Genomic DNA, 18,569 nt, shown 5'->3' with positions numbered 1-18,569 from the left:
TTTGCATGAAAAATTATAAAGTTATTATAAATATGAAATTTCTATTACATTAAAACATTGTTTCTAAATGTTCTTAGTCAATATTCTATTAAAATTGAATATTAATTAAAGTTATCGAGATCAATGCATGTCATGTTTATTTCTTTATGAAAGAAAGCAATTGCTTTCATAAATCAAGGTATGAGAAATGTCTGAAACTAATATGTAATTACTTGTCAATTGATACAGATATTGAACTGACCTGTAAAAAAAATTATATAGAGAGATCACTTATATTTATAAAAATGTTCACGTGATAGTCAGGGGCGGAGCCAGGAATTTTTCTTATCCTGGGCTATGATATAAATACATATAAATTATTTTTTAAAATTAATCATTCACTTGAATATATAAATTTGTCAAGTTAACAATAAAGTTTTAATTCAAATACATAACATAAAATATATAAAAAATAAAATTTAAAGTACATAAAATTCAAAATAAAAATAAAATATACTATCAAAGTTGCACCCTTCGATGTTTTGTAGAATAGAATTCATCTATGATCGAATCCGAATCAATATCTTCAACAAGCTCTCGTTCAATGTAAATCATCATAGAATCTGCTAAGAACTCCTCTTCCATTTTATTGCGAAGCATAGTCTTAACATGTTTCATAGCTGAAAATCCTCGCTCTGTAGTGGCAGTGGAAACAAGCAAAGTCAAAACAAGACGAATCAACCTGTCAATCAAATGATAGTGCTGCGACTTATTTGTTTCAGCTAATCCTCGACATAATTCAGAAATGGTAGACATATTCTGAAAGCTCTCATGATGAATCACATCAATCTGATAATGCTCTAGCTGAGATCTCAAATAATACATCTCTTGTTCATTGAAATCTTCAGGATAAAATTTCTCAGCAAGCTTGTAAATAGCATCAACTTTAAATGATTTAAAGTTGTCTTTAGGTTCTAAAGCAGAGCTAAGTACAAGGAGTTCTACTGTCTCATCACTGAATCTAGAATTTAATTCTTCGAATTGAAAATATATTGTTGAGTTAAATATATCATAATGATAATGCTAGTAAACTGTCACTGAACCTTATTGTTGACATGAACGACCTGTAGCCTTTTTATACGAAGCATTCATATGTGGTATGTCAATCTCATATTTTGTGCAAAAAAATTGCACATTTGCAAGGAGAAGATCAAATCCGGCATCTCTTAAAGTTTGAAGCAATGCTTTAGTAGTTGATACAAGATCCATTGCATTTAAGATGTCAAGAGATTTTTGCTGCAAAGCTCGACAAAGTAAATCAGTAATCCCCATTATTTTATGCATCAAATATAAGATGAATATAAATTCAAAAGATTTCATCACAATCAAACAACCACCAGCTTCTCCACGTATAGAATTAGAAGATCCTTCTTGAACAATACTTTCAAGCACAGTAATAGTTACACCATACATATCTATTAAGCTGCAAATAGAATCAAAATGAGAGCTCCAGCGAGTAGTTCCACTTCGATGTAAATTATCAATTTGATTAGCCCCTCTACCAGTCTTACGTTCTCCAGTAGCTACCATATGTGCAATTTCTATAGCCTGAGCAGAATGTAACTCGGTATGACGTTTAGGAGAAGCACAATTAAGGTTGATAATGGTTGTCAATTTTGAGAAAAATAACCAAATAGAAATCTCATTTCCAGCTGCTGCAACTAATGCCAGTTGTAGTCAGTGAGCAAAACAATGTACATAATATGTATAAGGACAATCTCTGAGAAATAGAGCTTGTAGTCCATTCCATGCGCCACGCATATTGCTAGCACCATCATACCCTTGACCTCGCATATTGAAAATATGCAAGTTATATCGAGCGAGCACATCACAAATTTCTTTTTTAAGTGTTGAAGAAGTAGTATCTAAAACATGCACAATACTAAAAAAACGCTCTCGTACAAAACCCTGAATGTCAACAAATCTCAAAACAATAGCCATTTGTTCTTTATTTGATGCATCTTTGGCTTCGTCAACCAAAATACAAAACTTTGCATCTCTAACTTCTTCACAAATCTTTTTCCTCACTTTGTTCGCAAGAATATGCAAAATCTCTTTTTGAATAGTTGGCGAGGTATACTTTGCATTTTTCGGAGCTTTTTCTAAGACAACATCATCAATGTCAACATTCAGTCTCCCCATAAGTCTTATCATCTCCAAAAAATTACCTCGATTATTAGAAGCTAAAGATTCATCATGACCTCTAAATGCACATGCTTGTAAGCTAAGCCATCGAACACTTTCAATTGTTGTCATAAGTCTCAACCGATTTTTCTGAACTTCTTCAACAGTTTGTGCATTCAACACTTTATCAATATGTCTTCTTACTTTCATTAAATCTTCAGCAGATTTCACAACATTATTATGTGGTGAAGTGGGACTACCCACAAGCATCAAAAGTGCACATCTAACCCTATCATTAACCCTCTTCCAACTTCTAAAGCCTTCGGTGGTGAATGTGAGATGACGAGGCACTTTGTTTTAAAAAATAAAGCATGGAAAACAAAATATTGCATCCTTTGATGGAGAGTACTCTAACCAAGGAAATTGATCAAACCAAGTGTACTGAAATCGACGATATTGTCTCCCTGATTCAGTCCTTGGATACTCTGCTAACTTAGGTTGATATGGACCCATTTTGATATAAGCTCTTCGAATTTCATCTTGTTGATTAATAGGATGTCTCTACACTGGAATTCGTAACCCAGGATCTCGTTCAAAAGTATTAACATCAATTTCAACTCTTTGAGATTTGAAAGGGGGTTGTTCACTACGATTTGACACATCAACATTGGAAGGAGAATGTCCTTTACTGGTTGATGTTTGTTCGTTTGGTTTAAAGAATGAAAACATAGTTTTTCCTCTCTTGTTTCCTTGATTTTCCATTATAATTTATAACCCATTCAAGTAAAAAGGATTAGGGAAGTCAAGTGCAAGATGAAAAGATACTAATGCCATAATAAAATATTCATAAAATATAAAATATACAAGGATAAACTAGTGATGCAAACTACTGGGAGATTTGGAGAACTTAACTTTGAAATAACCAGTAAATTATTAGTACTAGACTACTAGTGTGTTAGCATGCATCCATTTTTAGGGTACAGTCTACTGTTTACTCCACTAACAATTTACTGTAATGAATGTGAAACATTGAATTCAAAATGAAAAGTCATGGCTTGTAAATTCTTACCTGATGATTTTACACTCTTGCGGCTCTTTGTATAGATTCTTCTTCAAAATCCAAGCTAAAATTGTATATTGTTGAGAAGAAAAATAGCTAAAACCCCAAGTTATTTAGAAGGCATGTAAATTAATTAATTATTTATATTTAGATAGGTTTGTTGTAAAATATAACTAATTAATTAGTATTGGAAGAGAAGTTGGGCGGCTAATTAGAAAGTAAAGTGGTGGCTGATATTGACTAGTAATTAATTTGTATTGCAAAGAAAAGTTGGATAATAGGTTTGTTTTGTTGTAAAAGATGCGGAAAGTGGAATATATGTTTGCTGTAAAAGATGCATAAAGTGGGAAATAGGTTTGCTGTAAAAAGTAAGGAAAGTGAGACAAGATTTATTGTGTAAAAATTAAAGGGAAAGTGGCTCATTAATTTTTTTTAACCTGGGCTACAGCCCTTCTTAGCCTTGTAAAAGGCTCCCCCCTAGTGATAATTGTGTAAGTAATCATTAGACTTGAGACCATTAAGTTATCTTATATAAAGAGAGTGTTATACTTTGATCATAATATTAAACTGGCGGCTTGTGGTTTGCAATAATATAGTTTTAAAACAATTATTCAAAGCCATAAAAAATATCCAATCTTTAAGTAATTTTCATATAAACGCTAAACAACTCTAAATTTTTTTAATGAGATTCTTGAAACTCTCTAAAAAAATTAAATTTATCATTTTCTCTACATATAACAAGTGTTTATATATTAGTTTCTAGTATTTTTCATATCTTAACTTATAAAAATAATTGTTACCTTTTATAAAAAAAAATAATAATGTATATCAGTTTTAACAACTCTAATTAATATGTTGAAACTCTAATTAATATGTAGTCTTAATATAACATTGACAAAAACATTTAGAAACAATGTTTCGATACAATATGAATCCTCATAGTTATAATAATTTTACAATTCCTTTATAAAATATTTTTTTGTTTTATTGATTTTATATTTACTCTAGACTCTTAAAACAAATTTAAATGAATATTAAAGGTAAAAAATATATTTATAAATAAAAATATATTTTTTGCATAAATCAAATAGTTATCACATATTTTTTTTATTTTTTTAAATATTTTTTGAAAATGACAAACATTTGATACGATAAAGTTTTCTTAATTAATTGAATATTTTTTTTCTTTGGGAAGGTTGGCATCAATTGATAAACAAGAGGGTATGGTCCAGAAAGAAAACAGAAAAATTGATCCTCTTAGCACCAGGCCCCACGAAACCCTAATCTAGTGGCCGAACAAACCCAGCTCATAAAGAAGCCATAACCCCCAAAACATCCAAACCCACAGCCATTGATCTCTCTTCCCCTCTGGGCCTCTGGCTCTGTACTCTGTAGTCGGTTCCCATCGAAAGAGATAATCACACTAGCTAACCTCTCACTCAAGAATCATATCTCCACTAACCAGAAACCCTAAGATCCCAAATTGACAAACCACCATAACCAACAATCAAACAAAAACCCATTTCAATTCAGCAAAAACCCTAACAAAATGGACCCCGAAATCGCCAAAACCCAAGAAGAGCGCAAGAAAATGGAACAACAACTTGCCTCTTTAACCTCTTTAACCTTCGATCGTGACTTGTATGGTGGAGTCGACCGTGATGCTTATGAAACATCGATCCCAGCTACCGATGATGAAGAACCCGAAGTGGGTCTTAACGAGGTTGCTCAGAAACTCGCTTCTTATACTGCCCCGAAATCAGTTCTTAAAGAAATGCCTCGTGGCGGTGATGATAGTGAAGAAGTTAATGGGTTTAGGAAGCCGTCGAGGATTATTGATCGTGAGGATGATTACAGGAGGAGGAGATTGGATAGGATTATTTCGCCGGAGAGGCACGATCCTTTTTCTGCTGGGGAGAAAACGCCGGATCCCAGTGTGAGGACTTATTCGGATATCATGAAGGAAGAGTCTTTGAAAAGGCAAAAGGAGGAACTTCTAAGGGAAATTGCCAAGAAAAAAAAGGAAGAAGAGGAAGCGAGGGCGGAGAAAGGTGAAAAGGGTGAAAAGGAGGCGAATTCGATGGCTAAGAGGAGGAACAGGTGGGACCAATCGACGGAGGATGGTGGAAATGCAGCTAAGAAGGCGAAGACGGGTTCGGATTGGGATTTACCTGATGCTACACCGGGGATTGGGAGGTGGGATGCGACACCTACTCCAGGGAGGATAGGGGATGCTACGCCAGGTGCTGGGAGGAAGAATAGGTGGGATGAGACTCCTACACCGGGGAGAGTGGTTGATTCAGATGCCACTCCTGCGGGTGGGGTTACACCAGGGGCGACTCCTGCTGGTGTTACTTGGGATTCTACTCCCAAAGGAATGGTTACACCTACACCAAAAAGACAAAAGTCTCGTTGGGATGAGACTCCAGCTAGTATGGAGAGTGCAACTCCTGCTCTTGGGGGGGTTACTCCTAGTCTTGGTGGTGCGACTCCTGGACCTACTCCTCTTGGTGCCATTGATATGGCTACTCCAACTCCTAATGCACTTGCCATGCGTGGGGCTATAACTCCTGAGCAATATAACTTGCTGAGATGGGAGAAGGATATTGAGGAGAGGAATAGGCCATTGACCGATGAGGAGTTGGATGCTATGTTTCCTCAAGAAGGGTACAAGATTTTGGAGCCGCCGGCTTCTTATGTGCCTATCAGGACACCGGCAAGGAAGTTGTTGGCTACCCCGACACCAATGGGGACTCCTCTTTATTCTATTCCTGATGAGAACAGAGGCCAACAGTTTGACCTGGGGCAGGAGCCTCCTGCTGGGTTGCCATTTATGAAACCTGAGGATTATCAATATTTTGGGGCTTTGCTGAACGAGGAAGATGAGGAGGAGTTGTCACCAGAGGAGCAGAAAGAGAGGAAGATTATGAAACTGCTACTTAAAGTGAAAAATGGGACACCTCCACAGAGGAAGACTGCTTTAAGGCAATTGACTGATAAGGCTAGAGAGTTTGGCGCTGGGCCATTGTTTAACAGAATTTTACCGCTGCTTATGCAGCCTACCTTGGAGGATCAGGAGAGGCATCTTCTGGTTAAGGTAATTGATAGGGTTTTGTATAAATTGGATGAGTTGGTTAGGCCCTATGTTCATAAGATTCTTGTTGTTATTGAACCACTCTTGATTGATGAGGATTATTATGCCCGTGTGGAAGGGAGAGAGATTATTTCTAATTTGAGTAAAGCAGCCGGTTTGGCCACCATGATTGCTGCTATGCGTCCTGATATTGATAATATTGATGAGTATGTTAGGAACACAACTGCAAGAGCTTTCAGTGTTGTTGCTTCTGCTCTCGGGATTCCTGCACTGTTGCCCTTCTTGAAAGCTGTGTGCCAGAGTAAGAAATCTTGGCAAGCTCGCCACACTGGAATCAAAATTGTTCAACAGATTGCTATTTTGATTGGCTGTGCTGTTCTTCCCCATTTGCGATCCCTTGTGGAAATCATAGAGCATGGTCTGAATGATGAGAATCAGAAAGTGAGGACAATCACTGCCTTGTCGTTGGCTGCTCTTGCTGAGGCTGCTGCCCCATATGGTATTGAAAGCTTTGACTCTGTTCTGAAGCCATTGTGGAAGGGAATTAGGTCACACCGTGGCAAGGTCTTGGCTGCCTTCTTGAAAGCAATTGGTTTTATTATTCCTCTCATGGATGCTATGTATGCCAATTACTACACCAAGGAAGTCATGTTTATTCTGATACGTGAGTTTCAATCACCTGATGAAGAAATGAAGAAGATTGTGTTGAAGGTGGTTAAGCAATGTGTGAGTACAGAGGGTGTGGAAGCTGAATATATACGTTCTGATATTCTACCTGAGTTCTTTAAGAACTTCTGGGTTAGAAGAATGGCCTTGGATAGGAGAAATTACAGGCAACTTGTAGAAACGACTGTAGAGATTGCTAACAAGGTTGGTGTTAAAGATATTGTTGGCAGAATTGTTGAGGATCTGAAAGATGAGAGTGAACCTTACAGGCGTATGGTCATGGAAACAATTGAGAAGGTTGTGACGAACATGGGTTCATCTGATATTGATGCTAGGTTGGAAGAGCTTTTGATTGATGGTATTCTCTATGCTTTCCAAGAGCAGACCAGTGATGATGCTAATGTGATGCTTAATGGGTTTGGTGCGGTTGTCAACTCTCTTGGACAGAGGGTGAAACCTTACCTTCCCCAGATTTGTGGAACCATTAAGTGGCGCTTGAACAACAAGAGTGCTAAAGTGAGACAGCAAGCTGCTGATCTTATATCTAGAATTGCTGTTGTCATGAAGCAGTGCCAGGAAGAACAACTGATGGGCCATCTTGGTGTAGTGTTGTACGAGTATTTGGGAGAAGAATACCCTGAAGTTCTTGGATCGATTCTAGGAGCTCTCAAAGCAATTGTCAATGTCATTGGTATGACCAAAATGACTCCTCCTATTAAGGACTTGCTTCCAAGATTAACACCAATTCTGAAGAATAGGCATGAGAAAGTCCAGGAAAACTGTATTGATCTTGTTGGTCGTATTGCTGATCGTGGAGCTGAGTTTGTTCCTGCCAGGGAGTGGATGAGGATTTGTTTTGAGCTTCTTGAGATGCTTAAGGCCCACAAGAAGGGTATTCGGCGTGCTACTGTTAACACTTTTGGTTACATTGCTAAGGCCATTGGGCCTCAGGATGTTTTGGCTACATTATTAAATAACCTTAAGGTCCAGGAGCGCCAAAACCGTGTTTGCACAACTGTTGCAATTGCTATAGTTGCAGAAACCTGTTCACCTTTTACAGTCTTGCCTGCCTTGATGAACGAATATCGTGTCCCAGAGCTTAATGTGCAGAATGGTGTCTTGAAATCCCTCTCTTTCCTGTTTGAGTACATTGGCGAAATGGGTAAAGACTATATCTATGCAGTGACTCCATTACTTGAGGATGCCCTCATGGACAGAGATCTAGTTCACAGGCAGACTGCAGCTTCCGCTGTTAAGCATATGGCTTTGGGTGTGGCTGGTTTGGGTTGCGAGGATGCATTGGTCCACTTGCTTAACTATGTTTGGCCCAACATTTTTGAGACGTCCCCTCATGTGATAAATGCTGTCATGGAAGCCATTGAAGGAATGAGGGTGGCCTTAGGCGCTGCTGTTGTGTTGAATTACTGTCTCCAGGGGCTGTTCCATCCTGCTCGGAAGGTCAGGGAAGTATACTGGAAGATCTACAACTCTCTGTATATTGGATCTCAGGATGCCCTTGTGGCAGCTTATCCTATACTGGACGATGAGCAGAATAACATATATAGTAGACCCGAGTTGATGATGTTTGTTTAAACTGCAGTTTATTTGTAGTCAGAGAGTATCAAGGGATCCATCTAGAACACGTGTTAAGCCTTTTGTTTTTCTATTTAGTCGCTGTAGTTTGACTAGTATCCATATGCTTCTTAGACAGGGTTGAATTATCTGCTCTGCTTTGGATTTCTAGCTTGTTTTCATATTGATCATTTATGTGTAGTAATGCTATGAAATAAAAGCCTTGTTTTCTTGAGATCTCAAGCTTTGTGTCTGCTCTTTCAGCTCAACAAATACACATTTTGTCCTTTTGTTAAAAAAAAAAAATTGCTAATCCATGCTTTATTGGAGTTCAGGTCTCATGACAGCATTATTGAGGCTTTTGGCAACATGCATTTTTCGTGATTGATTGTCCTGGACGATGATCTTCATTCTGCATTATCCATGTTGTCTGTGTCTTTTAGATGGCAAAGGAAGCAGCAGACCATAAGCATAAGCATTTTGCTGAAATTCAGTATCTTTCACTGAGGCTCAGAATTTGAAGGCCACTTGAGACGTACTAGAGATCTGCTAGTAATGTGTGTTTTGCGTTGTGAAGTAGGTTTAAAAACAGCTTTTTCATAACCAAAGTCTTCAGAGTTTTTAGTAGGATTCATATAAAGGTGTGTTGAATCAATACTCTTAAAACTACAGTTAGGGCAAAACACAATTTCAACCATCTAACCACACTGCAATTTCAATGTTTTACTGGCCATTCAAGTTTTTAACCAGCTGCTGGCTGATTTTCAGTCTTACAAATTATGTATCCGCACCCCTTGTGTTCGTGCACCTGTAATTGTAATTCTTAGGCCTTTTGTGTGCATTGCATGATACGATGATAGTCATAGATGGCACCACCTACTTGGTATGATGGTAGCCGTGGGTATGCGTGGCTATATTTCACGTCTTTTGGCTCTGCAGATCCTTGATTACTATCTGAATATGCAACACAAGTAAAGTTGATCAAACATGGGAAGGAAAGTAGAGAACTAGAGAACACTACTTCCTTGTAAAGAGAGATTTAAGGCTTCTTTTTCACACACCATATCGCACATGCTTCCCAGAAATTTTCTAAAACTACAGCTGGCTCTTGTAACATTTCTATCAGTAACAATAGTCCCCAATGATTGATAGAGGAAGAAACATAATGAACGCATAAATACATATTGCATAATCACCTATTTTTATATTTATGTTATTTGTTAATTTGTTGTCCTTGCCACTTCCGTCCCTTGTTCTGCTGGTGTTTCTTTATCATGTCACATCCATGTTCCATAAATATATGTCCATAACTTGGATGGAGGCTCAAACCTCAATGGTTGTTCTTCTATAAGCACTGTATATATTAACTATATCAGTGTTTCGAAGATTTTTGGGAACTTTGATTCAATTTTCTTTACATGATTCTTGTTAATATGCATCAGGTTCTCTTAGTGCTTGAACTTCCTGGAAATCCTGCTCGTTTCCTTTATTTTTTTCCCAGGCTGACTTCATGTTGACTCTTTGTACTAGATCAATTGGTCTTTCTTGTGACAATCCAAAAGGACATTTTACTTCTTATCAATTTATAATTCCATCAGTTAATTTGTAGTTACTGATCATGCAAGAATTCTCACCTGGGTATGTAGGAAGTGAAACGTACATGTCCGCTTCTTCTTTTAAATATGAGGTTGATGTGAAATATAACTGTATATCATGCTCTTCAATCTACATCGTTCTCACTGCATGCCTCTTCTTTTACTTGAAAGCCTACGGTTGATTGAATTTCTCCCAGGGAGGCACGCCCCAGGATCACATTTCCATCTTTTCTTAACCCAGTCTAGCTCTCTGTCAACATTGCACTCTCAAGTTTATTGTCGAGCTGCTTTGATGAAGTTCCTGTCTTCTTTGACATTTGGAACCCTGATCCGGATGTAGCTGTGTCATATGACATTCTTGTTGATATTACTACCCAACTTATTGCTTTAACAGTTCATTTCTGGTCATAAAGCAGCAGTTCAGTACTAAATTACGGTTACTTTGGAAAACTAATTTGCTGGGAGCATGGAAAAAATGCAGTCATGATTGGTATATAGCTAATTACTGTCTCTTTTTTATCAATCGAAGTTGCATCTGCGCCATCTGGCTTATATTCCAATCGACGTGCATCGCATTTTGATGTATATGCTTCTTGCTGTTCCTCAAGTCTGTGGGCGTAGTCTTCATTCTGAAGAGCTGGTTTCAGCTGTCAATTCTCTTTAAAATGTGGTAAGTTGTCCTCAATGGCCTGTCAGTTATTTCTTGCCCTTTTCTGCTCCTTCCCTCCAACGTACTTTGATGCAATTCTTAATTTAAGTTCTAAGTGGATTTGGCCTGTCCTTGTTTAGACAGATATGAATTATACGGGTCAAATTCTATTTTTTAACCCCAGAAAAAATAGAGTGGCAGAGAGGGAGGGAGACAGAAAAAAAATGCCTGAAAAGGGCGATTATCTGAGAGATATTTGTGAGTGCTCAGGGGAATCGATGTCAGCAACTCCCTTTACATTTCTAGGCTAGAAAACCCTACCATTCTTTTGAATGCTTTTGAATAATGAGCATGTTTAGCAACCAGATAGGCTTAAGCGCTTTGAGGGAAAGCAGTGAAACTTCCATGACCATCTATCATAAAAGACATGACCAAAGAAAACCTCGTTCTCTTGGTTAATTTCTCTATTGCATTTGCATTGTTTGCATGTGTTGTGTGGTTTAGGATCTATAATTGACAACTGAACGAGTGAAAGCATGAGAAGAAACAAGAGATATATTACATAGAATTTCCCAAATTTAAATTTACAAAACATGTCAAGGGCCACCTTCTTGTCAGATCTAACAGCCATTTTGATTGTATCCAACGGTGTAACTTCGATAGAAAATGGAGCTTTTCTAATGAAAGAGGTATTTCTCCTGATAATTTATTATGGGACAAGTCCATAACCTGTAAATGAGCCATGCCTGACAAATGCTTCTCTTTCCTTTAAGATTCCCAAAACTTGGCCATATTGGTCCTGTGAGCTTGTTGTAACTCACATCTAGGGTTGGCAGAGAGCTCCAAATTCCTTTATACTTGAAAGTCTAGAGCTTGCTTTTAATAATTCCACTGTTTTATGCTTTGTCCCATGTCAGCTTTTCTTTTACAATTAATCGATTCACTTTGACTTCCACTATTAAGCATTTCAATTCAACAGCATTATGTTCTTTTCTGTTTTCTTCCTTAATAAGATTGAATCCATGTTTCAATCGATCAGAAAGACGGATAGTCTCTTGAATGTTTTTCAGTAATGCAGCAGTGCAGAAAATCTATTTTATAGTTCTGCTCATATTGTCACTGTGACTTTTAGAAACTGTTTTGGAAACCCTGTTGTTCAACTAAATTTTGAGTCAGTAGGGTATACAGAGAATCGTCAGGCTACTAATCTTGGTTAGCAAAACAGACTATCTGATACTCATTAGCTGCAGCAATTTTGTTTGCCTGATGCTCTTTTGGTTTCTGTAAATTATGAAATAGGAAAGAATGAAAAGGATTAGAATTGTTCAAAGTATCTGACTGCAAGTTACCCTTCATTAGCTTACTTCTGCAATTTGTTTTCATCATAAGTCTAGGGAAAATAATGTTTTATAATGATTAGTTATCCACTACTCAATTAATCAAGAAATCATGGGCTTGGTCCCTTTGAACTAAAGCGTGTTGACATAAACTAGGATAACTGAAAGAAGCATAAATTATCACCATAGATGAATGGGACAACATTTCTGTAGTCCCTGATATAATCTGGTTTCAACTGCTTGACAATGACTCCATCCTGGAAACTCCCTCAACATGCCTTATCATAAATCATAGATCAGATTAGTAAGAAAAATAAAAATAATGAAAAACAGAAGAAGGAACTACTATTGTTTTCAGTTTCGATCTCACTAAGAAAAATAATATTTCAATGAGCATTCTGACACTAGCTCATTGTGAGATATCTCCTGCATCGCCGTTGTGCAGAAGCCTTGAAATGTCTCCATGTCAAATCATTGTCTGAATTACATTTTGGAACATCTTAATTTCTATAAACATTATTTTCCTCCTTGTTTATCATCTATTTTAGACTTGTCTCTATCAGAAAACCAAATTGACTGTAGGCAATTGCAGTATCTCAGCTGACTAGCTTCGATATAGAAGTAGAGCCATGCTCCTAGGTATTCTCTCTCTTGCATCCATTCATGCTCCGAGTTTTCTTTAAAAACTTTTTTTAACTTTTTTTCTCTTACAAGAATGAAAAATGATGGAAATTGAACTCCATTTTCAGACTTCACTTTTCGTAGAAACCATGACCATTTCTCAAAAACAATTCTGGACTCTTTTGCATCCTTTGTATCCTCTATTTCCCTCTGGCTTTGAAAATGTCTCGCTGGTCTTTCTTTTACTCTTCACTGCAGTTCTCTTACACTTTTCCGCAGTCCTCACGAATCCTTAGACTCAAAACTCTGCTCATCAGTTCAATGACTAAATTAGTTTGTGAATCTTTGCATTAGCTTTCAGTTGATTGACTTTCTGCGCAAGGCCAGAAGCAAACAAATGGTCATTATTGTCATCATTCTTAACTTGTCAATACAGCACTCTTGGAGTTGTTTCTCTTGCATACAAAGGATCCACAAGGGAATTTAATTGTGACAGTGATATAACTCACAGTCTGGTTTATGTAATGTGCTACTAAAGTGATGTTTTGATAGTTCATTTTTTCTTATTAAGCAGTTGAGCAATCTAAATACTCACCACTCTGTAAAATCAAAGTGGGCTTATATTCCAACTGTTCTGCATTGCCTTCTTTATTTGGGATTGAACTATGGGAATAGTCTTCATCGTGAATAGCAGTTTTAAGTGGTGGTCTATCTTGACAAGGTGGTAAGTTATCCAGAATGGCAACATGACTTGTTTCTTAGCCTTTTCTTCTTATATGACCCTCCAATCCACCCTTTTCTCTGTAAGAATAGAATTATCTGGGATGCACTGCTAAATAATAAACCTGGTTCTCTCGGATGATTTCTCTTTTGCTTTGGCATTTTAGCACAATTTTTAAGATCTATACTTGGCAAACTCAACAATGGAATGATTAAAAGAAAAGAAATATACATTACATAGAACTTCCAAATCTAACTTCACAACACTTGACAACTAGGGCCACCTTCCTCATCACTCCTCACTGCCTTTAGACAGCATTAGTTTAGATTTAGTTTTTGCTATACCTGGTTTCCTATTCTTGTGATATTTGTTTTCACTTCCGGAACACCCAACCAGATAAGAAGCAGAAGCCGACAGTGAAAAGGAAACCAGTGACAGCTCCAAATCCAAATTGCAAACCTATGATAGTCATTTCTTCATCAGCTGGTTGAGGCTGGCGAGGAGTCACGTTATCACTGAACAGACCTTTGTTTCCCTCAAAGCTTGAAGATGGAAATGTCAAGAACTGGCCTCCTCTGGGGATTTCTCCATGCAGTTGATTGTATGCGACACTGAAGATTGCTAGAAAACTAAGCTTTTCCAATGAAAGAGGTATTTCTCCTGATAATTCATTTTGGGACAGGTCCAAAACTTCCAAGTTCGTCATGCCTGATAAACTGTCAGGAATATTTCCTGACAGATGATTATCCTTCAGATTTAGAACATGTAGTTCTTTCAAATTTCCAAAACTTGGCCATATCAGTCCGCTTAGCTTGTTGTAACTCAAATCCAAAGTTGGTCGAAAACTCGAAATCTGTTTGTACATATTTCTTGCCTTGAAAAGTGGGAAGCCTAAGGAAGGTCTTTCTTCTGAGACGTTCTTCTTGATTAGGCCTTCTAACTCGGTTAAGCTCACTGGTATTTCACCAGTGAAAGAATTGTGCGAGAGATCCATGTAAAAGAGAAATTTGAACTCATGGAAACCAGAAGGAATGGTTCCAGTCATTTGATTCCTTGAAATATCCAGAAGTTGTAACATCTTGCTGCTACCCAGCCATATTGGAAACTGACCTTTAAGTCCACAGTGGGGAATAACAAGTGTTTTCAGATTCCTGAAGTGCAAATTCATATTTCTAGGCATTTGCTCATCATGAAAGTTGTCACCGAGGAACAGTGAGGTTAAGTTTTTGCAGTGTTGTAAAATTGCAAGTGCTGATGATATGTTAACAAGGCTAGAGTTTGAGAGAGAGAGCGAAGCAAGGGCCTGGAGATCCTTGAAGGCATAAGGAACTTCTCCACTAAGGTTATTACGACCAAGATTCAGGTTACTTAGTCTTTGGCAAGAGGATATACTCTCAGGTACTGGACCACAGAATTGATTAGCACCGAGACTGAGGGAGGAGAGGTGAAGCATTGCTGAACAGTTAATATTGATTATACCACTGAGGGCGTTGGAGCTTAAATCAAGAGTTATTATGGATGGGGAATTCACCAATGATTTAGGCAAATGCCCGTAGAACATATTCGATCTGGCTGAGAAGTGCTCAAGCTTTCCAAGATTCTCAAAAACATCTGGGAGAATTCCAGAAAACCTGTTGAAGGAGACATCCAATTTCACAAGGTTGGAAAGGTTGCTGATTCCTTCATTCAATGACCCCAAAAACAAATTATCTTGAATGTTCAATGTATGAAGATCTCGCAGTTGCAGGAGACTCTCAGGAAAATTGCCTGTGAGATCATTTCCATCAAGAAAGAGATGCTGCAGATAATAACAACTTCCAAAGCTTGCTGAAACTTCACCAGTGAAATAATTATTTGCAAGATTGAGAACTTGAATATGGGGTGAGGTTTCGAAAATTGTCGCATAAAGAGTGCCATTAAAATTGTTCTTTGAAATGTCAACGTACCGGATTAAGGGTAAATCACTACGTCCTGGTATAGGACCGACAAAATAATTATTGCTCAAGTCAAGGATCTCCAGCTTCTGCAAACCAAATAACTTTCCTGGAAGATAACCTCCAAGGAGATTGTGAGAGACGTTCAGGATTCGCAGCTGATCCAAATCCGCCAAGGACTCGGAGAGTTTTCCTACAAGTTTTTTGGCTCCAAGCTCTAACCTGACTACCCTTTTACTTGAAATGGTGGAATTGTCACACGTGACTCCTGTCCAAGTGCAACAATTTGACTCTGAGCCACTCCAATCAAGCCCCCACTCTATGAAATTGGAGAAGCGAATCAAGGCTCCAAGGTCAGTGGAATTGCATGAGACATTCTGGCATCTCATAAAGGGAGTCTTGAAGCTGATCATCAACAAAATGAAGGTGAAAGCAAGGTATGACATCTCTTCACTAAGGGTCAAAGGAAAGAAACTAGTGAAGTAAAAAATGGTGTTACAAGTGGAATGTTTAAGGTACAAGTTACTCCTTCAATTAACTGTCTACTCTCTTGAAAATAATCAATGCTTTTATTGACTATAAGTCCTCCCTTTCATTTTTTCCCCCTTAAATCAAGGATAGATTGGATCCTAGGGCCTAAATAGCAAGTCACCAAATGACTTGAGTCCAGCTTTGACTTGAAGACTTTTTCATCTCCAAATCAAAGTAAATGAAGAAAAAAAACTAAGGTCAGGAGTCCATTTTATGGTCGCTGTATAGTTGGATTTTTTTTTTTCTACACCCTGATTCTCATTTGGTTGCAGGTAGGGCCACTGGCAAGAAAAAGAGAGCCATTGTGAAGTTTCCTGCTATTTATATGCGTTACAAGTCTTTCAAGTAAAAGACAAATACAGTCATATACTTTATAATCCCTTCTCTCCTTTTCTAGTCTTCAACTTCTTCTTCTTCTTTTCTTCAGCTCCTTCTTCTTCCTAGCTCCTTTTCTCATCTTTCTTTCCTTCCCTTTTACTCTTCAAACCTCTCGTGTCCCGCATCATCTAGCCTGCCCAATACTATCTTATAAGGTTCCGAAAAAGTTAGCTATTGTTTTTCCTTTTTTTTTATATGTCGCCTACAAAACTTGTAGCTAGTTGTGACGACCCGAATCCCGGATCCATGACCGGCAACGCAGAAGCAGTGTCGAAAAGACACCCCACCTACGCTAAGTCTCAAAACGAACATATTAAAAAAACAAGTTATTTAAAAATACACAGCATTTCATAATCTTCAAAAATATTATATTATTCAAAACTAATAAAATCAAATGATAGTTCAAAACTTCTCATCAGTAATTAAAACAAAAATAATAATCCATAATACTCATTACATTGTCAAAAATTCAAACTTAATTAAAATAAGGTAATAATGGAGCGTCTAAGACATCGAATCAAAACTAAAAGGAAAGCCTCGCAAAACAAGTAAGGCATACCGACGAAAACTGAAGAAGCAGGAACACTCAACAAAGTTCAACTGCTATAAGAATCTAAGAACCTGAAATAATATTGAGAATGAGGGGTGAGTTCAACCAACTCAGTGAGAGAATAATATTTAATATACATTATAGATATTAATGATATTAATAGTTTGCAAGACGATTTATCTTGATATACATATACATACTAAACATATTATCATAAAGTAGTGGAATACATGTCAGAGATCAAATGACACCCGAAGGTGACCAGATGACACTCAAAAGTGACCAGATGACACCCAAAGGTGACCACTGTGGGATGATCAGTCGCCACAGGCTGATGCCTCTCTCCCCAGCTAGATATACAGAATACTATATGCACATAGGCTAACTACTCTCCGTTAGTATGGAGTTACTGACAAGTCCTATATCAAGGCATAATAGATATTTACAGAATCATCAAAGAAATGTATATCATAACAAATAGAATTTAGTTTGACAGATTGCGAGTGCATATTCAAGAATAAATTAGTACTCGGAAAATAAAGCAACATATATAAATATTCAAGAAATTAACTAGTTGTACTCATCGTATAATCAACATACATATTTATTTATAATATGTGCATGTTAAAGATTATCCCACTCACCCGGAAAGAATATAAATTAAAAGGAATATCAGATGAAGGACCCGAAAAACCTATTGAGGATCGTTAGGAGAACCTACAATAAATATATGAAATATACTCAAAAGCAACTCAAAACAACACAAATAAAAGATTCCAATGCATAAAAGAAAATCAGGCTTAGTCTCCTAGGTTTAGGGACTAAAACGACAATTATCCAAAACATGGACCAAAACGTAATTTTACCAAAACTAGACCAAATTGTAAATACATAACCATACTGAAACTTCACCCATAAACCATTCTTAATTCTGTCTAGAACAAACCAGGGACCGAACTGTAATTTTTTATCAAGTTTAGGGACTAAAATGTAAATTCCTAAAATTAAAGGATCAAACTGAAAATATTTCAAATCAATTATCAAACTGAGCTTCATCATCCTAAACCTCATAATAACACTGTCTAGAATCTCAAAATACAGTTAGGGGTCAAATTGTAAATTTTTCAAAGTTTAGGGACTAAACTGAAATTTTCATAAATCAAGGACCAAAATAAAATTTGGTCATCTTCAACCTTAAGAGCATTTTTTCTAGATTTTTCAGCAAAGTTAAAATGAATTTCTTAACCCATAAAAATTAATTTAAACAAATCAACTCATAAATTCTTTTTTCTAACAACATATATACTAATTAATTACCTAACATTAAACCCTTAATAATCATAAATCAATCTTAACAACATAAACTTCTAATCCTTATAAACCCTAATCTCTCTCTTCTTTTTTTTAATCCTTCCATAAACAAATCATAATTAAAAGTAACATGAGAGAGAATCACTTACTTGCTACTTCCACTTTTCTTAAACCCAAAACTCAAGATCAAAAACTAAAATTCTTGGTTTGATGAGCAGAGGGTCACGGCGGTTACAAGACTTAGAAGAGAGAACAGTAATTCTCTTGCAACTTTTCCTTATATACCTAGGTTAACTTAGGTTGGGTTTGGGCTGACTGCGCTTGGGTTTGAGCCAAAAATCTAGGTCTTACACTAGTGGTTGTTCAATGGTCTGTTGGGCTGTAATT

At 37.0% G+C, this 18,569-nt stretch overlaps 3 protein-coding genes across 3 annotated transcripts; 1 reads left to right on the top strand and 2 right to left on the bottom strand.

Moving 5' to 3' along the window:
• Window positions 1–498: 498 nt before the first annotated feature.
• On the bottom strand, window positions 499–2,373 carry LOC133671506 (uncharacterized). Its single transcript, XM_062092276.1, has 4 exons — window positions 1,738–2,373; window positions 1,363–1,587; window positions 1,104–1,275; window positions 499–1,013 (listed from the first exon to the last, which is right to left on the bottom strand). Exons 1-4 carry the CDS (start codon window positions 2,371–2,373, stop codon window positions 499–501), a joined length of 1,548 nt encoding a protein of 515 aa, XP_061948260.1.
• Window positions 2,374–4,498: 2,125 nt separating this feature from the next.
• LOC133671336 (uncharacterized) lies at window positions 4,499–8,790 on the top strand. Its single transcript, XM_062092059.1, has one exon. It carries the CDS (start codon window positions 4,773–4,775, stop codon window positions 8,574–8,576), a length of 3,804 nt encoding a protein of 1,267 aa, XP_061948043.1. The 5' UTR covers window positions 4,499–4,772; the 3' UTR covers window positions 8,577–8,790.
• Window positions 8,791–13,665: 4,875 nt separating this feature from the next.
• LOC133670371 (phytosulfokine receptor 1-like) lies at window positions 13,666–15,908 on the bottom strand. The gene has a single exon (XM_062090860.1). The coding sequence runs from the start codon at window positions 15,856–15,858 to the stop codon at window positions 13,852–13,854; it is 2,007 nt and encodes a 668-aa protein (XP_061946844.1). The 5' UTR covers window positions 15,859–15,908; the 3' UTR covers window positions 13,666–13,851.
• Window positions 15,909–18,569: the final 2,661 nt, after the last annotated feature.

The sequence above is a fragment of the Populus nigra genome, chromosome 13 (genome assembly GCF_951802175.1).
Source record: "Populus nigra chromosome 13, ddPopNigr1.1, whole genome shotgun sequence".
Taxonomy (NCBI): domain Eukaryota; kingdom Viridiplantae; phylum Streptophyta; class Magnoliopsida; order Malpighiales; family Salicaceae; genus Populus; species Populus nigra.
The sequence above is the reverse complement of the archived record's forward strand: the minus strand, read 5'-3'. Positions and strand labels throughout refer to the sequence as shown.

What these genes read in the sequence shown, in the direction of transcription:
- LOC133671506 (XM_062092276.1), bottom strand. Translation starts at nt 2,373, where the DNA reads ATGAAAGTAAGAAGACATATTGATAAAGTGTTGAATGCACAAACTGTT. An exon ending in ATTGTCCTTATACATATTAT is followed by an intron (nt 1,588 to 1,737) that starts GTACATTGTTTT and finishes CATTCTGCTCAG; the next exon opens with GCTATAGAAATTGCACATAT. An exon ending in AAGCTGGTGGTTGTTTGATT is followed by an intron (nt 1,276 to 1,362) that starts GTGATGAAATCT and finishes CGAGCTTTGCAG; the next exon opens with CAAAAATCTCTTGACATCTT.
- LOC133671336 (XM_062092059.1), top strand. Translation starts at nt 4,773, where the DNA reads ATGGACCCCGAAATCGCCAAAACCCAAGAAGAGCGCAAGAAAATGGAA.
- LOC133670371 (XM_062090860.1), bottom strand. Translation starts at nt 15,858, where the DNA reads ATGTCATACCTTGCTTTCACCTTCATTTTGTTGATGATCAGCTTCAAG.